General features: G+C 36.5%; 1 protein-coding gene across 1 annotated transcript in view; it reads left to right on the plus strand.

Annotated features, from left to right (window-relative positions):
* Positions 1 to 438: 438 nt before the first annotated feature.
* LOC145684294 (uncharacterized) overlaps positions 439 to 19,382 on the plus strand; it is a 60,831-nt gene continuing 41,887 nt past the window's right edge. The window contains exons 1-3 of the mRNA XM_081756462.1: positions 439 to 915; positions 12,324 to 12,893; positions 17,190 to 17,405. Of these exons, the coding sequence (XP_081612588.1) occupies positions 790 to 915; positions 12,324 to 12,893; positions 17,190 to 17,405 (912 nt within the window). The 5' untranslated portion in view covers positions 439 to 789. The remainder of the gene's footprint in view (positions 916 to 12,323; positions 12,894 to 17,189; positions 17,406 to 19,382) is intronic.

Here is a 19,382-nt window from a genome sequence, read left to right on the forward strand (position 1 = left end):
TATTAACAGACATTCGATTAAAGTATATATATATTCCTCAAACTCTTGGGGGAGCAATTGCCCCCTCCTGCCCTCCCTAAACGACGCCCCTGACATTATGTGAGCCACCAAGCTGCCGAAACAGTGACAAAGAAAAGTTAAAGTACGGATTTTACCAACATTATTTCAGATGCGGAGAAAGTTAAAAAAAAAAAAAAAAAAAAAAAGCAATGAGAAAATATCCTGAGTTCAGCCCCGGCTCCCAAAAAATTACCGGGGCCGAGCCCCGGTGGGGCCCGGCTGTATTTAACCACTGTCTGCTTCTAACAACGCGACTTCCTTTCTTCGTAGGAAGCAACCCTACCACGCAGAAAAAAAAAACGCATGTATCTACGAAGAGAAAGCGCGCGTATGGTATTCTTTCATTTTTCACTCCCCGCGAACTGCAAGCGCCACACAAGCTGCCAGTTTGTGATTCTCCATTAATTTCGATCACGGCAAGCAATTCAGTGAAAACTACAAATGATTCTTTAGAAGAATCGATTTATTTCTGGCAAGAATCATAATTCATTTGATTCACGCCATGATTCGTTCATAATGATCCAATCGTTCATGATCGATACAACCCTACTTGTGGTGAATGACAGAACCCCATTGGCTTTTGATAAAGAAAAAGAAGGCGACACGTAATTTTGAATATAATGAAAGTGTTAGATACAAAAATAAAAAGACAATTTATTGTGGTGAAAATGTATACATTCCATTTGTATTGATCCTAATGAGTAGGCTGGCCCGTGCAACAGGAGAGCCATGCAGGTTACATCGCAACAGGCAACGCAGCTCGAAGATGCTATTTTATCTCTAGATTCCAAGAGAGTTAGATATTTGTTGGATGAATGGAGATGTGCAGGATTAGTTGTAGATGGACATGGAAAGGTATGTGTACATATAACCCTGTTTATACTGTTCTTCGTATTTTCAAAAATTAACATCACATGCGTGATAAAATAACGTTAACGAAAATAACATAATAGGGTATCCACTATATTATTGCATGAAAACAGCTGGATGGATGGTCATATGCCAGAGTAGTCTATCTACCTTTTTCACCAATTTTGAGTTAATTAATGCTTATCACATAAAAAAATGCGCTTTTTCTTATGCCAGAATGAGCCAGTGGCCCTTTTATTTTGAAATTAATGCTGATATTGCCTGGCTCATTCTGGCATAAGAAAAAGCGCATTTTTTAAATGTAACAAGCATTAATTAACTGAAAATTGGTGAAAAAGGTAGATATACTACTCTGGCATATGACCATCCACAGACATGATAGAATCATTCGTGAATCACAATACTGTAGAAAATTTCATTCGTAAGGACGTTTACAAATTTTAGTGCAATTATTTTTGAGTGTGGACGTATGGCATACAATGCATAAAACACTAACCAATTTGTGATAGGTGGCTACTAAAAAGCACAAATGCTATCTAACCAAATCAGGGCACGAGCGGAGCAGAGGTCCCAAGTGTTGGTAAAGGGTTGCGTGCGTAGGGAGCAGGCGCGTCAGCGACGGTCGGTATACAGATAAACGTGGTTGTTTACAACAGCTCCCTATGTCACAGTACCGGCTCCGGAGCCGTCGATGAATTTGGGGGAATTACTAAATGCTATGTATGGCGTTTACAAGCACGACTCTAGTCATATGTTGGGTTGTAACTTCCATTGGTAACTCTTTACTTTGGGCAAGGCAGTGATATCCTGTCAGTACATAGTAGTGCCGAACGAGCGTCAGCGAGTAAAGGCGGGTTAGAGCCCCGCAGGGCACGTTGTTTTCTGTCTTTCCTTCTTGGGAACTGTAACTATAATTGTGGGAACCGGTTCAGATGACTTGGTTATTGTCACTGCCTTGCCTAAAGCAAAGACTTGCCCTTACATTTGCTGGCCACCAAAGAAATACCAATTCGAAAACCAATAAAGATAGTCTAATCTAATCTAATAGTCAAAGCTGAACTGTTGGAATGTTATAAAGGCACTTTTTAATTAGAATCTACTACAAACTACGAAAGTGTGATGTGCTGATCATAAATATCACCCTAAAAGCATGAGTGTCACAAGCTGGCTTGTAGCCCATGGCCTCTAAAGGTGGCTGCACGACTGAACTGAGATTAGTTTAGCTCAGTTGTTTTATTGTTATCAAGTCCATTCAACCTACACTCAGACTGTGAACTATGAAATACTAAATAACTTCACATGCAAATCAGAAGAATAGATCCTTCTTGTACAATACAAGGACCGACTAATTTGAAAAAAAAAAAAAAAAATAAAATAAAAAAATAAACTTCTAACACAATTTACAGTCAAAACACTTCGTCTACAGTCATTTAGGTTGAATTGTAAAAATAGGTGACCGATTGCTATACCCTGAAACAAAAAGCTACAAAGAATAATTTTCGTACTGTTGTGTCCGAAGAAACCGAAATCCCCCCTACTGCGTCTCATATTAAATTCTTGCAAATCAATGAAAAAAAAAACTCCTAATAGCGAATGTCGTGCCCATATGTTTGGCACTATCATATGCACAAACAATATGATAAATGCACTGCAATATACTCTTCCTTGGTGGGTGAATATTCAAGGAAGGGTATATTGTTTAAAATTAACATTTGCAGAGCGAGACCTATAATCATGCAAGAGAATCTTTGAAGCTAGTCAGCGGTTTTTGTGTGATGCTACATCAAACACATCCAGCTAGCTACCGGATAAATAAGTACATCAGCTCTTTCACTTTCAGAGTTGTACCATTTTAACGTCATTTTTTTATGCAAAATTGTTCATTGTTAAATATTCAGAGTGAAAAAGTGCATGATTGGAATGAAGTTCAACCTGGGTCTCCGGCTTGTCATGGCGCTGCTTTAACTACTACGCTACCAACTACACATTTTTTCCATTTTTAAAGAAAGTGCTGAGCCAATCAGATCACATGGACTGTGGAGAAGCGAAGATATATATATATATATTCATGAAAGCACGAAAAATAAAAAAATTCACGCCCAACCCTGTTCAGAAGGTACATTGGCACGTGACGAATCAACTTGTTTGCTGTGCCATGTTTTGCCTTCAAGCGAACTACTGGCGATCGACTACATAGATAAGAGTCAAGAAAGAAAGAAAAAGATATGTTTATTTCATAGAGATATGCTTACTTCTTGGCATTAAGTGTTTGGAAACCAAAACTGTTCTGAATATATAGGAAGAAAGAAAAAAATAATATATTTGGCACAGATAACAAAATAAAATATTCTACTTATCTACGCGTTGTCGTTGAGCGTTTCAAAATTGCTCAGAATGTTTTTCCTAATTCCAATAGAAAAATGAAGGAATGAAAGGAATTGTTAATTCCCATAGAAAGAAAAATATAATTACACTTATTAAAAAAAGAAAATATTTCAGTCTGTCTTGGCAATTCCAAATGCTTAGAAGTATTTTTTTTCTGCTCGTGAACACTTCATATCTTCCAAGTAATATTAGTCTTGAACAAAACACTTTTCAATGAACATAAAAATCGTGTTATAATTTTAAACCTAATAGCCTGTCCACGAACTATGATTATCTATCACGCATTTATTCGACGAGGCATAGAATCAATTAGTGACGAAGGAAGGCAGGAAAAGGAAAGGAAGGAAGTGGACTGGGACCTGTATGCTAGGTGCCATCCCGACATTTGCCTGGTATGAATGAGGAAAACCGAAGCAAAACCTCACTCAGAATGGTTGGACTGAAAGAGCTGTTACACCCTTTGGATCAAGTGTCCCCGTACACGTAGTGAATGAAACATCTTATTTCTCAACACTTTTAATCAACAGTTTTGTTGGAGCGTTTTATATGAGATCTGATTCTTGATTATTTAATAGATGATGATGTCTGGGTCATTGTCCATCTGAAAATAAAACTTTTTGTTTAGTGTGGGCAGCATAATATTCAACTACAAAGAACCTAAGGGTCTTCTTCCTGTTACCTAATTTTTTTTTTCTACTTCAAGACTAAGCACGATTCTTCCTTAACCTCCTAATCTCACTTATAAAGAATTTGTGATCCAAACTTACCCCTTAACAAAGAGAAATAATGAAACCTGTTGACTTAAGCGCTTGAAACATATTGGTGAAAATTTCACGACCAGCAATTACACAATAGATGATTAGGATATTTAAAACACAACCTATACGATAGTACAGATGCTACAATTATATGATCTTTTAATTGAAATGTATGACAAGTAAACGAAACGCTATAATAATGAAAACTGATACACATGCTATTTATTCTTGTGTCTGCTATTGTGTGCAGAAAGTAATGTTGCTGAGGCGGGACAGGACGTTTGGGCGCGGACGTTTCGGCGCTGCCGTTTGGGCGCAAAGCCGTTTAGGCGCCAGACATTTGGGCGCGAGGTACATAGTCAAAATCACAATTTACGACATATAAAGTAAGCTAGGCACTGAAAACTAAGCGCGAATCAAGATATATACATTTCCTACACTTCTATCTTTATCTCACCTCATTTATCTATATATTTTCTATCTATATTTTATTCATCTAAATTAACTAGTTTAATGCGTTTGTGGCATTTGTTGCCTAACCTCGTCATGGATTGATTTTTCGCTTGTTCACGATTCTTGTATTTCTGATCTAATTTTTATATTATATAAGAAAGCTAGGAAATGAAGGAATCAGACTAACTGTTAATAATTTTCTTAATGTTAATTAAAACATATTTATTTAATTTTTGTATTTTTTAAAGAAGTTAATAATTACATACTTATGAATATTAACATTCATTTTCTTTCGTATTACCTTTGCCAAACTCTTCTCTTCCTTAAGTCCAATAAAGAACTACCAATAAAAGATTTCCGCGTATTCGAGTTAAGAGAAGTGGCCCCGCGAAGCGTAGTAGCTAACGCTCTCGCTTTCGGTGCGAGCGGCCCCGGGTTCGATTCCCGGTGGGGGCACTCGGTCGAAAAAGTGTAACACGGTCTTTCAGGCCAGCCGCCCTGAATGAGGTCTTTCTGGGTTTTCCTCATTCACACCAGGCAAATGCCGGGCGGGGTGGTACCTAATTTATAGGTCCAGGCCGCCTTCTTCCTTCCCTTTCCCCGGATAGTGTGCTCCCTCAAACGTGACGGGCTAAATGGCCTTAAATGCGGAGAGCCCAGAAATCTAAAAATCCTAAATCCTAATCAAGTTGAGTGAAAGATGTTAATACAGGGTGTCCAAGACATTGAGTTTAGAATCTGCAGTATCCCGTATTTCTGGTATCACTTTTTTTTTTTATTAACATTCCAATATAAAAATCATAACTGAACACGTTTTTTTCGTCCCATTGTAAGCATTTAATCCGCATTAAAGAAAGTGGCGAAAGAAAAAAAAAAGAATGATTTCAAAGTGAAAAATAATAGTTAAGTGTACATATATTGGTCATTTAGCCACTAGAAATGTGTTTGACATTCACACTTATTGCATAACTACAGTAGAAGGCCTGTTTTTTTTTTTTTTAATGGAATAGGCTCACTATGTATGTAATGCAATCAATCATATGTAGTCTGGTCTACTTACCTTTGGCTTGAAAAGTTATCAAATAAAAAGCACACTTAACTTTGGTTGAAACTTAAATTTACAAAATGTACTTGTTAATTCAGTTTTTAGAATTTTGAAACACCAGTATTTCTAGTATGTAAAACAAAATCCAGTATAATTCAAGAACTTCCACTACAGTAGACACCTTGTGATATCTTGATTCGAAATTAGTACTCAGCGCCTAACATAATGACCTTTTAATTTAACTCGCGCCCAAACGTCTGGCGCCCAAATGGCTTCGCGCCCAAACGGCGGGGCCAAAACGTCCGTGCCCAAACGGCGGCGTCCAAACGTCACGTACCGTGCTGAGGAAACGAGACAAGATGACATCGTCCAATAAAAAAGTTAAACCTTTTTAAAAACGAAATTGAATTTTCATGATACTTCACGAGACGAAAGAGACCCCCTTCGTGAACAACACTAGCAAAAATCACAAAGTACTCATCTTCGGCACGGGAGACCCGGGATCGATTCCTGGTGGGAGCTTATGTGGTTCAGATTTCAGGTGAAGATATAGGTTCACGTCTTAAATTGCCTCGGCGCTGAACAGGATACTAAGTTCCCAAATCAATCCACCACCCAACCAATCGACGTCGGAATCGGGAGCGCCTTTTCATCATAATTTTAGATTACGGTGGCTCAATGATAAGAGCGCTAACTTTTGGTTTCAAGGTCATAGGCTCGATTCCAGGCTATGCTGTGTAAATTTGTGTTGAATGTCTTTAATAATTTTGTTCACTCATCGTCTGTTTCCTTTAGCCTCCAGGACATAATCGTGCGATGTTAAAAATTCCCATTCTATTTTATAGTATTAGACCAATAATGCAGTCTTGAATTTCCGAAATCACTTTTCATTATTCACTCCTCAATTACCTGTGAGTAGATCATGAGTATTTAGATATCTAAATTAATTATAATAGGTAATCTGGCACTTGTAAACTACTATGCATGAATTATTTGTTTTCCTCGAAAACAAATTCAAGTATTGTTTTCCTTCTCAGTCTAAAAGCACTAAGCTTAGTGTCGAAAAGAACATTGGTTTTCAGCAGTCACTGGCTTTGTTTGAAAAAGCTGCTTACAGACCTCATGTGAAAGCAGCAAGTCTTTCGAAGAAGTTAACTCACGTGAACAGGGTTGGGAATATTTTCTCCTCTTGCCTGGGTGACTTATTTCTTTCGTGACTGTACTACAACTTTTCAACTTGAAAAAAATAGGATATATATTACTTAACACCACTGACAGTTGCATTATATGATAAATAAAAGAAATAACTTATTTTATATGATTTTAATTCCTCTATAAGTGTGAATTCAAATGTATATTTTCATTTAGGAATTGATGTCACTTAAAAACTGCCGTTTCTTTAATTTATCTTTATAATGGTTCATGGTTAGGTTTTTTAATAAGCTGCTGAGGAATTGGAAGTTCGTTTTTACAGTATAATATCCCACGCTTATGCACCGAGACTAAAGGAGACTAATGGTGAGATGAAAGAGAATGGCGGAATGACGAAAGTGGGAGGAAATGGGAGAATCTCGAGACGATCAACGCACACGGTATTTATCTACCACAAAGTCTATTTGACAGGAGCTGGGCTCGAAGTAGGGATCCCATACGCCAAAAGTGAGCGAACGCTTTACCACTAAACCACCGCGGCTCAATAAACCTTCTAGTGAAACCATAAATCACAGACATTAATTTGATTGATTCGCATTAAACATTCATTTTCAACACTGGACTAAAATGAATTAGGATTTACAGTTTAAAGCGGGAATTCTAAACACTATTAGGATTTAGAACTCCCTCGTGCCTAAGCGGTTAGCGTACGCGTCTTTGGCGTGGGACACCTGGGTTAGATTCCCGGCTGGAGCTCATGTTGTTCGGAACTCACGTTAACTGTAGGGTATGACCCATTTCTGCAAGTTTTCCCCATGTATGGGATTATTTAACATTTGTTTAATTGTAGTTACGTTTGATTCTCGACTACCTCTCCTTCTCTCTAAGCTTGTTCCAACCTGAAGTTTAGTAAATTCCGGCGCCTGTAGGGATTGTCATATTCCATATTAGTACCTTCCTCTTTCACCAATAGCCGGATAATTCGGAGAAAGAGAAATGAACTCACTGTAGATATATAAATGAACAAAATTAAATTAAGGTAAAAGACATATGAATCGTTTAAAATTGCGTTACTTTTTAGAAATGCAAGTTAAATTTTGACTGGAGTCGAACTTATGCGCATGAAGATATTGATAAAAATATATTGTAAAGCTTGTAATATGAACTTTTACAATATACCAAACAGAGAAATACAACAGTACTAACAATCAGTCACAACTTATACCTTTGTACTTGTGCATGCATGCTCAAAATTTGATACTAATACTCTTGATGGCTTTTTCGATTAAGGAAAAGCTATTTTTCATAGCATTTTTGTTTTTTACTTACGTCTTTTGTTCTATGACGCCTATGATAGTGGGGAAAGGGAGTATTCAATACTCGCGAATTAAGGTTTGACACTTCACTTGCAGAGGGAGGGAAAGGGGACTAAGATCGGCTGCATCTCCTCTTCTCAGTTTTCTACCGCGCAAGGTTCCGTTTCCGACTGCTCCTCAGACAATCCAACTGCCATCCGAAAGTATTCCCCGTCGCTTCAAACACACTTGGACGATATTACTAAGAACTCCAATCAGCTTGTGTCGCCTACGCACTTTAAAGTATTGCTTACTAAATACTTTTTTCACATTCAAATGGCAAACGGGCCAGCTGCTTCGACTATGTGACTCCACAAATAACAGAAAAATCACTTTGTGTGAGAATGTAATTTCCGTGAATAGACTGTGTAAACTTCTTTTTTCTTTATTGTTCAATGCGTTAATCACAACATTAAAAACCGTCAGTTCTTGAAACAAGCGGAAGGAGTCCGCGGAGTTCAGGAAGAACTGAAGGGACAAAAGTCTCACGTCCCGCTCTGCAAAAGGTCAGTTCCTCGGTGATTGATCAATTTTCATAAAACGCGTGACACTATAGTTTGTTCTCATGAGAATCCGGATGGGAACAAAGTTCTCAGTACCTAATAGAACAATAAAGTCTTTATTTTCCACTGCACGTGTTGCAGAAGTTATCAAAATGAAGGCTCCTAGTAGTCGCTACTGAAAGTCGTGAGACGCAAAAGCTGTATGTTTAGTTCTTCAAGAAATAAGATTTTGAAGAAAATAATCTTAATAAAAGCGTTCATATATTTTCTTTATGGTTTGAATTTGAGCCTCCCAAATCACGGTCTCAAGATCCACGTCTCATATAGCCTCGCTGATGAAAGGGACGATAAACTGAAAACCAAATCAACTATTTGAGTTTATATCCGAGGCAAGTGCTCCAGCAAGATTCAAACCTAAACCGCACGCACAGAAAGCATGCACCTTAAGCACTTGGCGACTAATAGACACTAGAAAGACGTTGGAAATGTAGCGAAAGAAAGTTATCCACTATCATATAAGCGACTTGAAGAACAATCTTATGAAGAAACGTAAATTCTTGCTCTTCTGTATCCTATAGTCACGTTCAAACAAACACAAACGTTAAATTTTCGCAAACAGGTGTTAGTATTGTGAAGATATGGGTAAGACTGAAAGGAAATTTGAAGAAGAATCCCTATTCCTAGAATTCGGAATGACCCACATCTCTTGCTTCTAGGAGAATGGATGATGTGCTGAGACTTTTGACTCTCCCTGTACTTTATAGCCTCTGTAGATTTCTAACATATATCCAACGATATTTTAACATCCTAATAGAAAAAGTATACAGCGATTTTGGTAAATTAATGTGTATATACGCTTTCAAAATTGACTATCACTACTTAATACGTTTTACGCCAGTTTTGAAATCTACATCAAATTTCCAGTAAGTGGTTTCAGTAAGATAAATTCCAATACTGCTTGAATCGTAGTCTTATACTGTTTGATTGGAGTTAGACTTGTTGTCCCGTTCTTTCACGGCATCGTTCACGGAAGCTTCAAGCACAGTAATCTTCGGAGGTAATATAAAATTAATCAGAAGTACTATGGGAAAAACTTTAAAAAATATATGGATTCTTGCATTTCCATATGTGTTGTTCGAAGTTAATAAATGTTTGAGGTGGCAGGTGGACACCTCAGGGATAATGTGACGTCGAATGAGTGTCGGAACTTCGCTTTGATTGTTTCAAGATTTTTCTTATCATGTGTCATTTGTTTGATGGAAAATAGACTAATTTTGTAGGAGTAATGGAAAAAAGTTTATAACAGTAATACTATTTTATAAGTTGGCCATGAGAGTTTCAGATTTTTTTATTTAGATTTTGGTTTTTGGTAGCAATTTGCAAAATGAGCGTAGATTTGCACTGCGTTTGCAATCTTATAGAGCATTTTCGGCAGCAGTGGGAATAAAGATTTGATTTTTATTTTTACTGTTTTACGTGAACGTGAAATAATACACATATGACAGCGAAAAGCAAAGTAGAAAAAAAAAAGGTAAAGACAGTCGTATTTATAAAGAAGAGCTAACTTTGTCATTATACTAATCGCCTACGTTGGTGGAAGATGGTTTTAAATATGTCGATATGGATCTTTTTGTTGAGTTGGTAATTCCATCTAGAAACGGGAAATTGGCATTACACAGCCACGAAGTGAACTTCATTTTTATGGAGAGAAATAAAAAAAAGTAACTTAATTTCGCACAAATATTCGCTTATTAACTCACATTGTACGCAAATAATGTCTGAATACATTTTTTTATCTTTTTTTTTTTTTAAGTTGTAAACCAAGCCTTACCTTTCTTTACCATTTCAAGCAAAAACAAGAGGACATACCAAAGGGATATTTCTGGATCAATGCAATGAAATAACGATGTAAATGTGGAATATATGAACCCTTTACCAGAGCTTGAATCAACGGGAGAAGAAAAGGAGCTCTGCTAAAGGTTTATTTTCTGCTAGTGATCCATGAAAACCCATTGAGACCCTTAATTTTTAATATGCTACAAAATGTCGAAGTGCACATTATTCCTTTGTCATCGATTCTAAGTTCAGTCTCCAGTAATATCAGGCTTTCCAATGCTCCTATTTTTCCTATACATTTGCGTCTCTTCCTATAAACCCCTATATTTCCTATATTTTAACGAAACCTCCTATATTTTTTGTGGCATTGCTACTTCCACTTGTGAAAATAATGTAGGGAAATAAGATGTGAGTGATTGGAGGGTCTCCACAGTAGGATGGTTGAATGGAAATTGTTCGTCCTTTCCTGCTTATTGTCTAAAGACAATTACACCAAACAATATACAGTAAGCGCAAAAAGTGTTCATACACGTACAATTAATTGAACAAAAAATAAACTAGTTTCGTCATATTCATTAAAAAGTTCTATAGGGTAGTGATTTTAAAGGCTTATAAATAATTTACTTAGGTGTATCAATACGTTTTGCACTGACTGTAGTCAAATAATTACAGAATACGTTATACATAGTCAAATCTTACCTTAAAAGCGCCATATGCAGAATGTTTACATTTTAGCCCTTAACGAGTTCTCGTTCCCATTTGGCTACACATTTTTTGATCTTGGCTATTGCGTTTGAAGAGTATTATTTTCAGGTATTGTTCGTTGTGGTTATTTGTGTTCATACTTTCCGCCACGGTAGAGCAGCTATTGCCCCCTAGTGAATATTCTGGTGAATTTTACTCTGGGAGCAGTCGGCGGATATGTTGTTTTGAACCAGTGCCGGAAGCAGACAGAAAAGGTAGTGAACCGTTAAGGGTTAGATTTTATTTCACATTTGAGACGTATACTTAAAACACTGATTTTCTGATGTAGATCCTTTTTTACACTTTCCTTATGGTCGTTGCTTTGTACTGGTGAGCTACGTACGAAAACACCAAGAAATTCGTATAAAATTTTACAACGAGATAATTACCCATTTAGTTGTAGTTAGAGTAGAATGTATGTTCATATAACAGTTGGTGTAATTTCCATTTTTTATTATTATTATTATTATTATTATTATTATTATTATTATTATTATTATTATTTTATTTCCACCTGTTGGGTAATTAAAATATTTGCGTCTCTTCCTATAAACTCCTATATTTCCTACATTTTAACGAAACCTCTTATATTTTTGTAGTATTGCTACTTCCACTCTTGAGAATAACATAGGGAAATATGGTGTGAGTGAAGGTTTTTGACAGCTTCACGAAATCTCCTATATAGTTTTCGTCGTGATTTCCTATATATTTTTTCATTAGCATTGGAAAGCGTGTAATATGGATTGTGGTCCATAGTGGATTGATATATGTTATTGAGATGCACCTAATGGCAAACGTTGGGTTTTCGAGGGGACCATTATCGTTAATAATGTATGATCATAGATACATCGCATTTTGTGATTCAGTTTTTTTATTTGCGTCCCATTTCTATGATTTTGTAGCTAGCCTGTATCTGAAATCTAGATAGATAGATATTTTGATTGTACAAAAGTGTTCAGCTGTTCGGAAATTGTAGATAACATTGTATCCTAGCCAGATAAGGATATATGTGCGTAAACTTTTTTGACTTTATTCGTAATGTATCTTACAAATACCTGTAACGATAACTAATACTGCAGATTTCTGTTAGATGTTCATATCTATCTTATTACCGTTTTATTATTTCATATTCTGCTAATATTTTTTTCTCTCCTTGTTTCAGACCGGGAGAAGTCCATTACATACTTTAGCAGCGATTCCATCATGTGCCAAAGCACGACTTGACATCCTATACATGCTGTGTAATGCTGGAATGGACGTTAACCAGACAGATAAATCTGGTCGAACTCCACTGCATTATGCGTTGAAGCGGTGCGATGCAGAATTGTGTGAAGCATTGCTACAGTGTGGTGCTGATATGTTCATTAAGCATAATGGCGTTGCAATATATGAAGAAGTGCGTAATGAACTGAGGCAAGGAAAACACTACCAAAAATCTAATCGTTCTTGTTGTGGTCAAGGAAATCATAAAAATGCTGCGCATTTGAAGAAAGATTCAGACGGAAATACATGTCCTGGGTCAAATCCTGAAGCAATGTTTCAAGTATTTGAAACATACAAACCTGGCTTGTGGCGGGCAGTAGCCACGAAGAGTGTGACAGACGTGCGGAAATTGGTTAATCTTTGGTGCAAAACCGACCTTGTAAAGAATGGAAAATCTTTACGTAAGCTAGCAGAAGAGACCGGCAATGAAGCGATTATAAGTTTAATTGTCGGTATAACGCCTACAATGGTAGGTTCTTTACATTATTATTATCTAGATTTTATTGTATTTCAATTAAGTACTGTAAGAAGGGTATAAGTTTTGCTCACCTTCTTATTGCGTAATTTTTATAAGTGCAGTTTGACCATCATCAGTTTCATGGGAAAGAGGCTAACTTACAGAAAATAAATAATTTTTGAAAAGAAAAAAAAAACTATTATAGAACCTAATATGCAATCCTAATGCAGCTGCTAATTATTATTGATGTAGTACTTTGGTTTTATATTTAAAAATAATAGGATAATGTGTGTGTGTTTCTGTCATCAGCTTTTCTTATAGAGTCACCAAATTTTGCATACATATAGATTTTCACCGGATTTATAATTACTTCGAAGCTCGTTTTTTGAATTTCGGAACGGGCGATGGGTAGAGAGTTACGAAGTGTCAAAATGTATGCATAAAAGGAGCGCCGAATATTAGTGTGAAATTCATAGTTTTTGGGATTGCTAATATATTGGATTACTTGCCAGGTTACAGGGGATTTCTACGTTCCTTTGGGGAATCTCTCACACACATCTTGCGGAGGTTTGAAACATACATTTTTCAATCGAGCAGGTATGACTTTGAGTGTCATGTTCTAAACCGCACTCTCTACGTATCGTTGTTTTTGAATTACAGCCCTCGGAAGTTCATTTTCCCCCGCTTTCGGCACCTTATATCGCCGAAAATATCCCTCACTGACCAAAGTTCCAGAGGACTATTTTGCTTGTTTCGGTGTCAGCAATCAGCTCCCAAAGTTTGTTCAAATAGTTCCTTACCATCCTGTATATATATATATATATATATATCTGTAGCTGATCGCTGACACCGAAACAAGTAAAATAGGCGTCTTGAATTTAGATTAATGAGGGATAGTTTCGGCGATATAAGTTGCCGAAAGAGTGGGAAAATGAACTTCAGAGGGCTCAAACAACGATAATTGCGACCCTGTTGACCAAGCTCCAAATTTCGTCTGGTCAATTGTGAAGTGTAGAATTGAACAGAAAACTGTTACAAATTGAAGAATGTTCTAAAGCAGTGGTTCTCAACCTAATTCCTATCACGACCCCCTTTTTTTACATCCCTTTGCCAGCGACCCCCTCGATGAAATCCTCTTGCGACCACCAGGTTGAGAAACCCTGTTCTAAGGAACACTTAATTACTTATAGAAGACATGTTTCCTGTTCAGTTCTACACTTAAAAACTGACTAGATGCAAATGAAAGCCTAGTTAACTGAAGTATCATCAGGGACAATAAAAATTACTAAAATTAAGGTGAATATATCTTTGACATTTTATTAAGGTTTAAGTTGCTTTAAAAGATTCATGTACTGATATACGAGGGTCATTTCATAAATAATGCACACTAATTTTTTGTGACTTAACTCGTTTATTGTTTGGAGAGGATCTCTTTACATACCTTCAATATAATCGCCCTGCTTCGCAAAGACGGAATCCCAACATCCGTGTAGCTTCTGTATTCCATCAAGGACGCCATCTTTGTGAAGCTGTCGAATGGTTCGGATAACGGCTGCAGAAAGCTCTTCCAGACTCGGAAACCTATGTCCACGCATACATTGTTTCAACTTTGGGAACAGGTCATAGTCTGGTGGACTCATGTCCGGATTGTAGGGAGCATGAAGTAAAATTTCCCAACCGTATTTCCGAGATTTGTACGTACAGCATTTATCCATGTGTGGACGAGCGTTTTCGAGGATAATCAGTGGACCCGCCCTGAGCAAATGCGATCGGGTTTTGTGCATTTTTCTGCACAGTTTCAGCAGAAATTCGCAATAATACGCTGCTGTGCCATTTCTTCTACATGGAACTCTGTCCGTTATGATAATGCCTTGCTGATCATAAGCAAAAATCATCGTTTACTTAATCTTTAAGATCGGCGACACTTTTTTGGTTCTGGAGAACATGGAGCTCTCAACTCGTTGGATTGTGATTTCAACTCCAAATCAAAGTCGCTGATCCACATTTCATCAATAGCAATAATGTGACGGTGAAAGTTCTCATTTTCAACGTTGAATCTTTGTTTCAATACCGTTCCATTGACTAGGCGTGTCTGCTTCTGTTCAGCAGTCAAGGTGTGGGGGACCCATCGGGTAGAATTTTTTTTTCTTCTGTAAGTCACTTGTTAGAATTCGGTATACTGACGCAGATGGAATCCTTGTGATGTCAGAAAGTTCCTCACATGTTATACAGCGATCTTGTTTAAGTCCATCTGCCACAATTTGCGTACTTCGTTCATTGGTTTCGGCCTTCCTGGTCTTACATCGTCCTTTGTGCTCACACAACCAGAACTCCTGAATACAGAGTATAAACCGCGACAATCCCGGATTTCCGAGACGTTTTTATACTACAAACAGCATATTCCATCGAGCCTTTTATAATGACTAAAGATTGTCAGTTGTGTCAAAATAAAATATCAAAAATTGCAGACAAAATACCAAATTAAATTTTTAAAATGTCAGTTTATATTATATAAATGAATATATTCATAGTGTTGTTTATGTCCTTAATTTACCAAAAGATAACACTAAATGATTTAATCTGCACTTAGGATTGTATATAGCACTGATTAACAAGTATGACTTTGAAAGTATAACCAGAACACATCAAAACGAAGAAAGATAACGAAAGATAACAATGGAACTTCTTAATTATCTTCCAGGATGTTTTAGCATGCCGGTATTATTATTATTTTTTCGTCGAAACTGAAAAAAATAAAAGTAGAACACTATAAAACCATAAAATCTACCCGTTGTATGGAAAAGTGGGTCGTGGACGGAAAAGTGGGTCGTTAACTTCCAGAGAAGAGACGCTAGCACTTTTGAAACCAAAGTTTTGAGGGAAATTTTTGGTGCAGAAAGAGATTAGCAAAAGGACCGAATGGTGAAAATAACATAGTATGGAACTTTACAAATCTAATAATTGTTGAATATCACACATATAATAAGATATGAGAAGGATATGTTTGTTCACGTGGAAGTATACGTGGGGTGCAGAAAAATATAGGTAGGAAACCTGAGAAAAAGAATTTTTGTGTATACCACGAATAAGGAGTGAATAAAATAAAGTAGGATGTATGGGAGATAGGTAATGACAATTTTGGGTGAGTTGAATGTCATATGATAAAATGCAATGACGAACTCTTGTTTCTGTAGTGATGATCCTTCAGTTATTTTAACCCTTTCGGGACGGGTGTGGTATATAAACACATCTGGATGGAGACTACGAGTATAGTTTATAAGCCTCATCATTTGTCAAGTAAGTTATTTAATACCCAATCATAGGCTGGCATGGCTTTAGAGCGTCCATATTTTTTTCATCTCTGAAGAAAGACTGTTGGTCGTCCCTAAAGGGTTAACCGCTTAACGGTTTTACCCGAATTATTACGTTCAAGGGTAATATGTAAATCTTGATTATCCCGAGTTATTATGTTGAAACTATATTTTTCCGTTCGAATCTGTATTTAAGCGAAATGTTTCGTTGTGAGAAGAAAAACTGCAGGCAGCAAATCTTAAGAAGCAAATTAACCGTCTTTTGTTTTGGTTTATTGACTTTTACACCAGGCGGCAGTGTATTACTCCTGCAGTGCCCGAAATATTTCGGGATAATCCCGATTGAATGTTTTCACGTTTTAAATAGCCTCAACTTATAAGACGATAGAAATTTTGCCATGATTCTGTTCAGGACTTAGCAGATAAAGCTTTTGTTTAAATAAAACATTTTTTCAGCACGCAAATTCATTTAATCTTACAATTATTTTACTTTCAATTGTGCCCGAAAAAACTCTGGATAATCCAGAAGTAGTATTTTGAGGGGTTATAACTTTCGAAATTTGATTCTGAATGACAATTAAAATAGATCGTGTTAGCACGCATTTATGATAGATTTAAAATATGAAATAAAAAAATATGACCTTTTTAAGACGTTTCTGTAAAATAAATTCGACCGTTAAGCGGTTAAACATAGAGTTAGTTGTCTTAAAGTAGAAAATTATCCCTTACATTGTAGTATGTTAAAATTTATTCTTTTCTTTTGTTCCTTTTTAAATCTTGAGTATACTGACTCATCTACTCTTACGTATAGACTTAAATTTGGAGAGAGAAAGAATCAGTTGAATGCGATCAAAAGACTTCCTAATTTTTTTCTATACTTGCTTATTCAAAATTATTATGTCCTATGTAGTATTCAATGTTTTACGATGTACTTTCGTACTCCATGAGCTGGTAAATATGAAATTCTGATGCTATACACTTTTTGTCTCCTACACAGAGACTGGTTCATCATTCGCTGGCAGAAGATGTCCAAGGCATGCGGAAGCTTTTGAATTCTGATCTTCGAGAACAAATTAATTTGGAAATGCGGAAGCTAGGTCACAAAGGGGCGCCGCTTCTTTATTTCATTCTTATGAAGCAACATGTTGAAATGGTTGAAGAACTAAGCCTTCATGGCGTCTGTCTTTTTACACATGTCAGAGATGAAGATGGGGTAAGTAGAGATGCAAAAAAGCCGTCTTTTTTGAATCGATGGTTTTTTTTTTACATAAAAAAGCCGGCTTTTTTGAAAAAAAAAACTAGAATTTTGGAAATTTTGGCTTTTTTCATTTTCATGATTTTTCTATCTAAAGAGCTTTCTTATAGTATATTCTATAGTTAGATAAGAATTCCATGATCTGAATGCCATATTTCGCTCTGAAATTCACCATCAAGATGGATGGAGCACATGGTTTACGAATTAAAGCTAACATGAAGAATATGAGGGCAGTTTTAGAGGCTATTTAACTTCATTTTAACTTTTAAGTTATCGACATTTTTTCTTCTATAGATATTGTAGTTTTTCATCCGTGTTTCATTTCTAAGAGCTTAGTACTCTATATTCTAGCCCAAAAGTTAAACTTATGTTTTTCTATATATCTGTCAAAGCGTATGTTTTTCAATATATCCGTCAAACCGTACTTCCGCATTTCTGTTATACTGTAACTGCAACGATTTAACAATAATTTTCCGGATACAATCTTGAATACTAATTTATACAGATAACACTGTTCAACAACGAAAATGTAAATTGAACAAAATCAGCTAATTCTTATTGATTTTGTGGTGCTGATCACGAGTTTGAAAGTTATTTTCGAATATTAGCTCTACTTTTCGTTTTACAGGCATGTCTAATAATAACACTTTAAAAATAAATATATTCGCTTCGTTTGGGGTAAAATGTTACACTGATCTGGCAACACTGGAGAAACTATATGAACGCTTGGTTTCATTGTGTTCCTTATCTCCGTAGTGTTCTGCTATTGTTAGAAAAGACAGGTTTAGTGCAGTTATCAGCGTTTTGGGTGTGACGTTTGTGTAGTGCAGGACATAAAAATACAACTACAAGTACGCAAAAATACTGGTATTTCGAATGTATATTTTTAAATAGGTGTCGGAACTATTTCAAGTGACATTTTGAGGATTTCAATAAACAAAAATGCCGCGAAATTGTGTAAACAGTGCGGATAGCTTCTGCTACGTGTGTGGGGAAGTGACATTTTCCTCACAAAAGCAGACTATAACACCACTAATAAGAAAAGCCTATCAATATTACTTTGGTTGTAAAATTGGAGACCAAGATAAATCTTGGGTACCCCACATTGTGTGTAACACTTGTGCCAGCAATCTAAGAAATTGGATTAATGGGAAGGGGCGCTCAATGCCTTTTACAGTGCCCATGATTTGGAGGGAGTCAAGCGACCACATCAGAGACTGTTATTTTTGTATGGTTCCTTCCGTCAAGAAGGGAATTTCCACGAAGAAGAAGCGGGCCTTGATCTATCCTAACATTCCTTCTGCAATGCGCCCTGTTCCACATGGAGAAGGACTATCTGTTCCTGACCCACCTAAAGAATACGATCTTTTTTCTGATGATGATCAAGAAGTTGAAGCTCCTGAATCAAGTACTTCGAAGGACCCTACGTTTGTTGTAGAAGAACCTCCATGTGAACCACATAGACTTACTCAAGAGGAACTAAGTGATCTAATCAGAGACTTGGACCTCTCGAAAAGCAAAGCCGAAATTTTAGCGTCACGCTTAAAGCAGTGGAATTTATTGCAGGAAACAGTAAATATTTCAGTGTATCGGAATAGGGAGAAGATGTTCACTTCATTTTTTACTATGGAAGACACACTTGTGGCATGTACAGATGTAAATGGTCTCATGAGGGCACTTAAAATTAATTACGAACCTACGGAGTGGAGGCTCTTTATAGATTCGTCCAAGGTGAGTTTAAAGGCAGTGCTTTTACATATTGGAAATGAGCTTCCTTCAATTCCTGTAGGTTACGCAGTTCATATGAAGAAATCTTATGAAAACTTGAAACGTTTACTTTAAGCCATTAAATATTACGATTTTCAGTGGCTCATTTGTGGTGACCTTAAAGTAATAGCACTATTGCTAGGTATGCAGTTAGGGTATACAAAGTAT

Source organism: Thermobia domestica, chromosome 1 (assembly GCF_964235325.1).
Source record: "Thermobia domestica chromosome 1, izTheDome1.hap1.1, whole genome shotgun sequence".
In the NCBI taxonomy this organism is placed as follows: Eukaryota; Metazoa; Arthropoda; class Insecta; order Zygentoma; family Lepismatidae; genus Thermobia; species Thermobia domestica.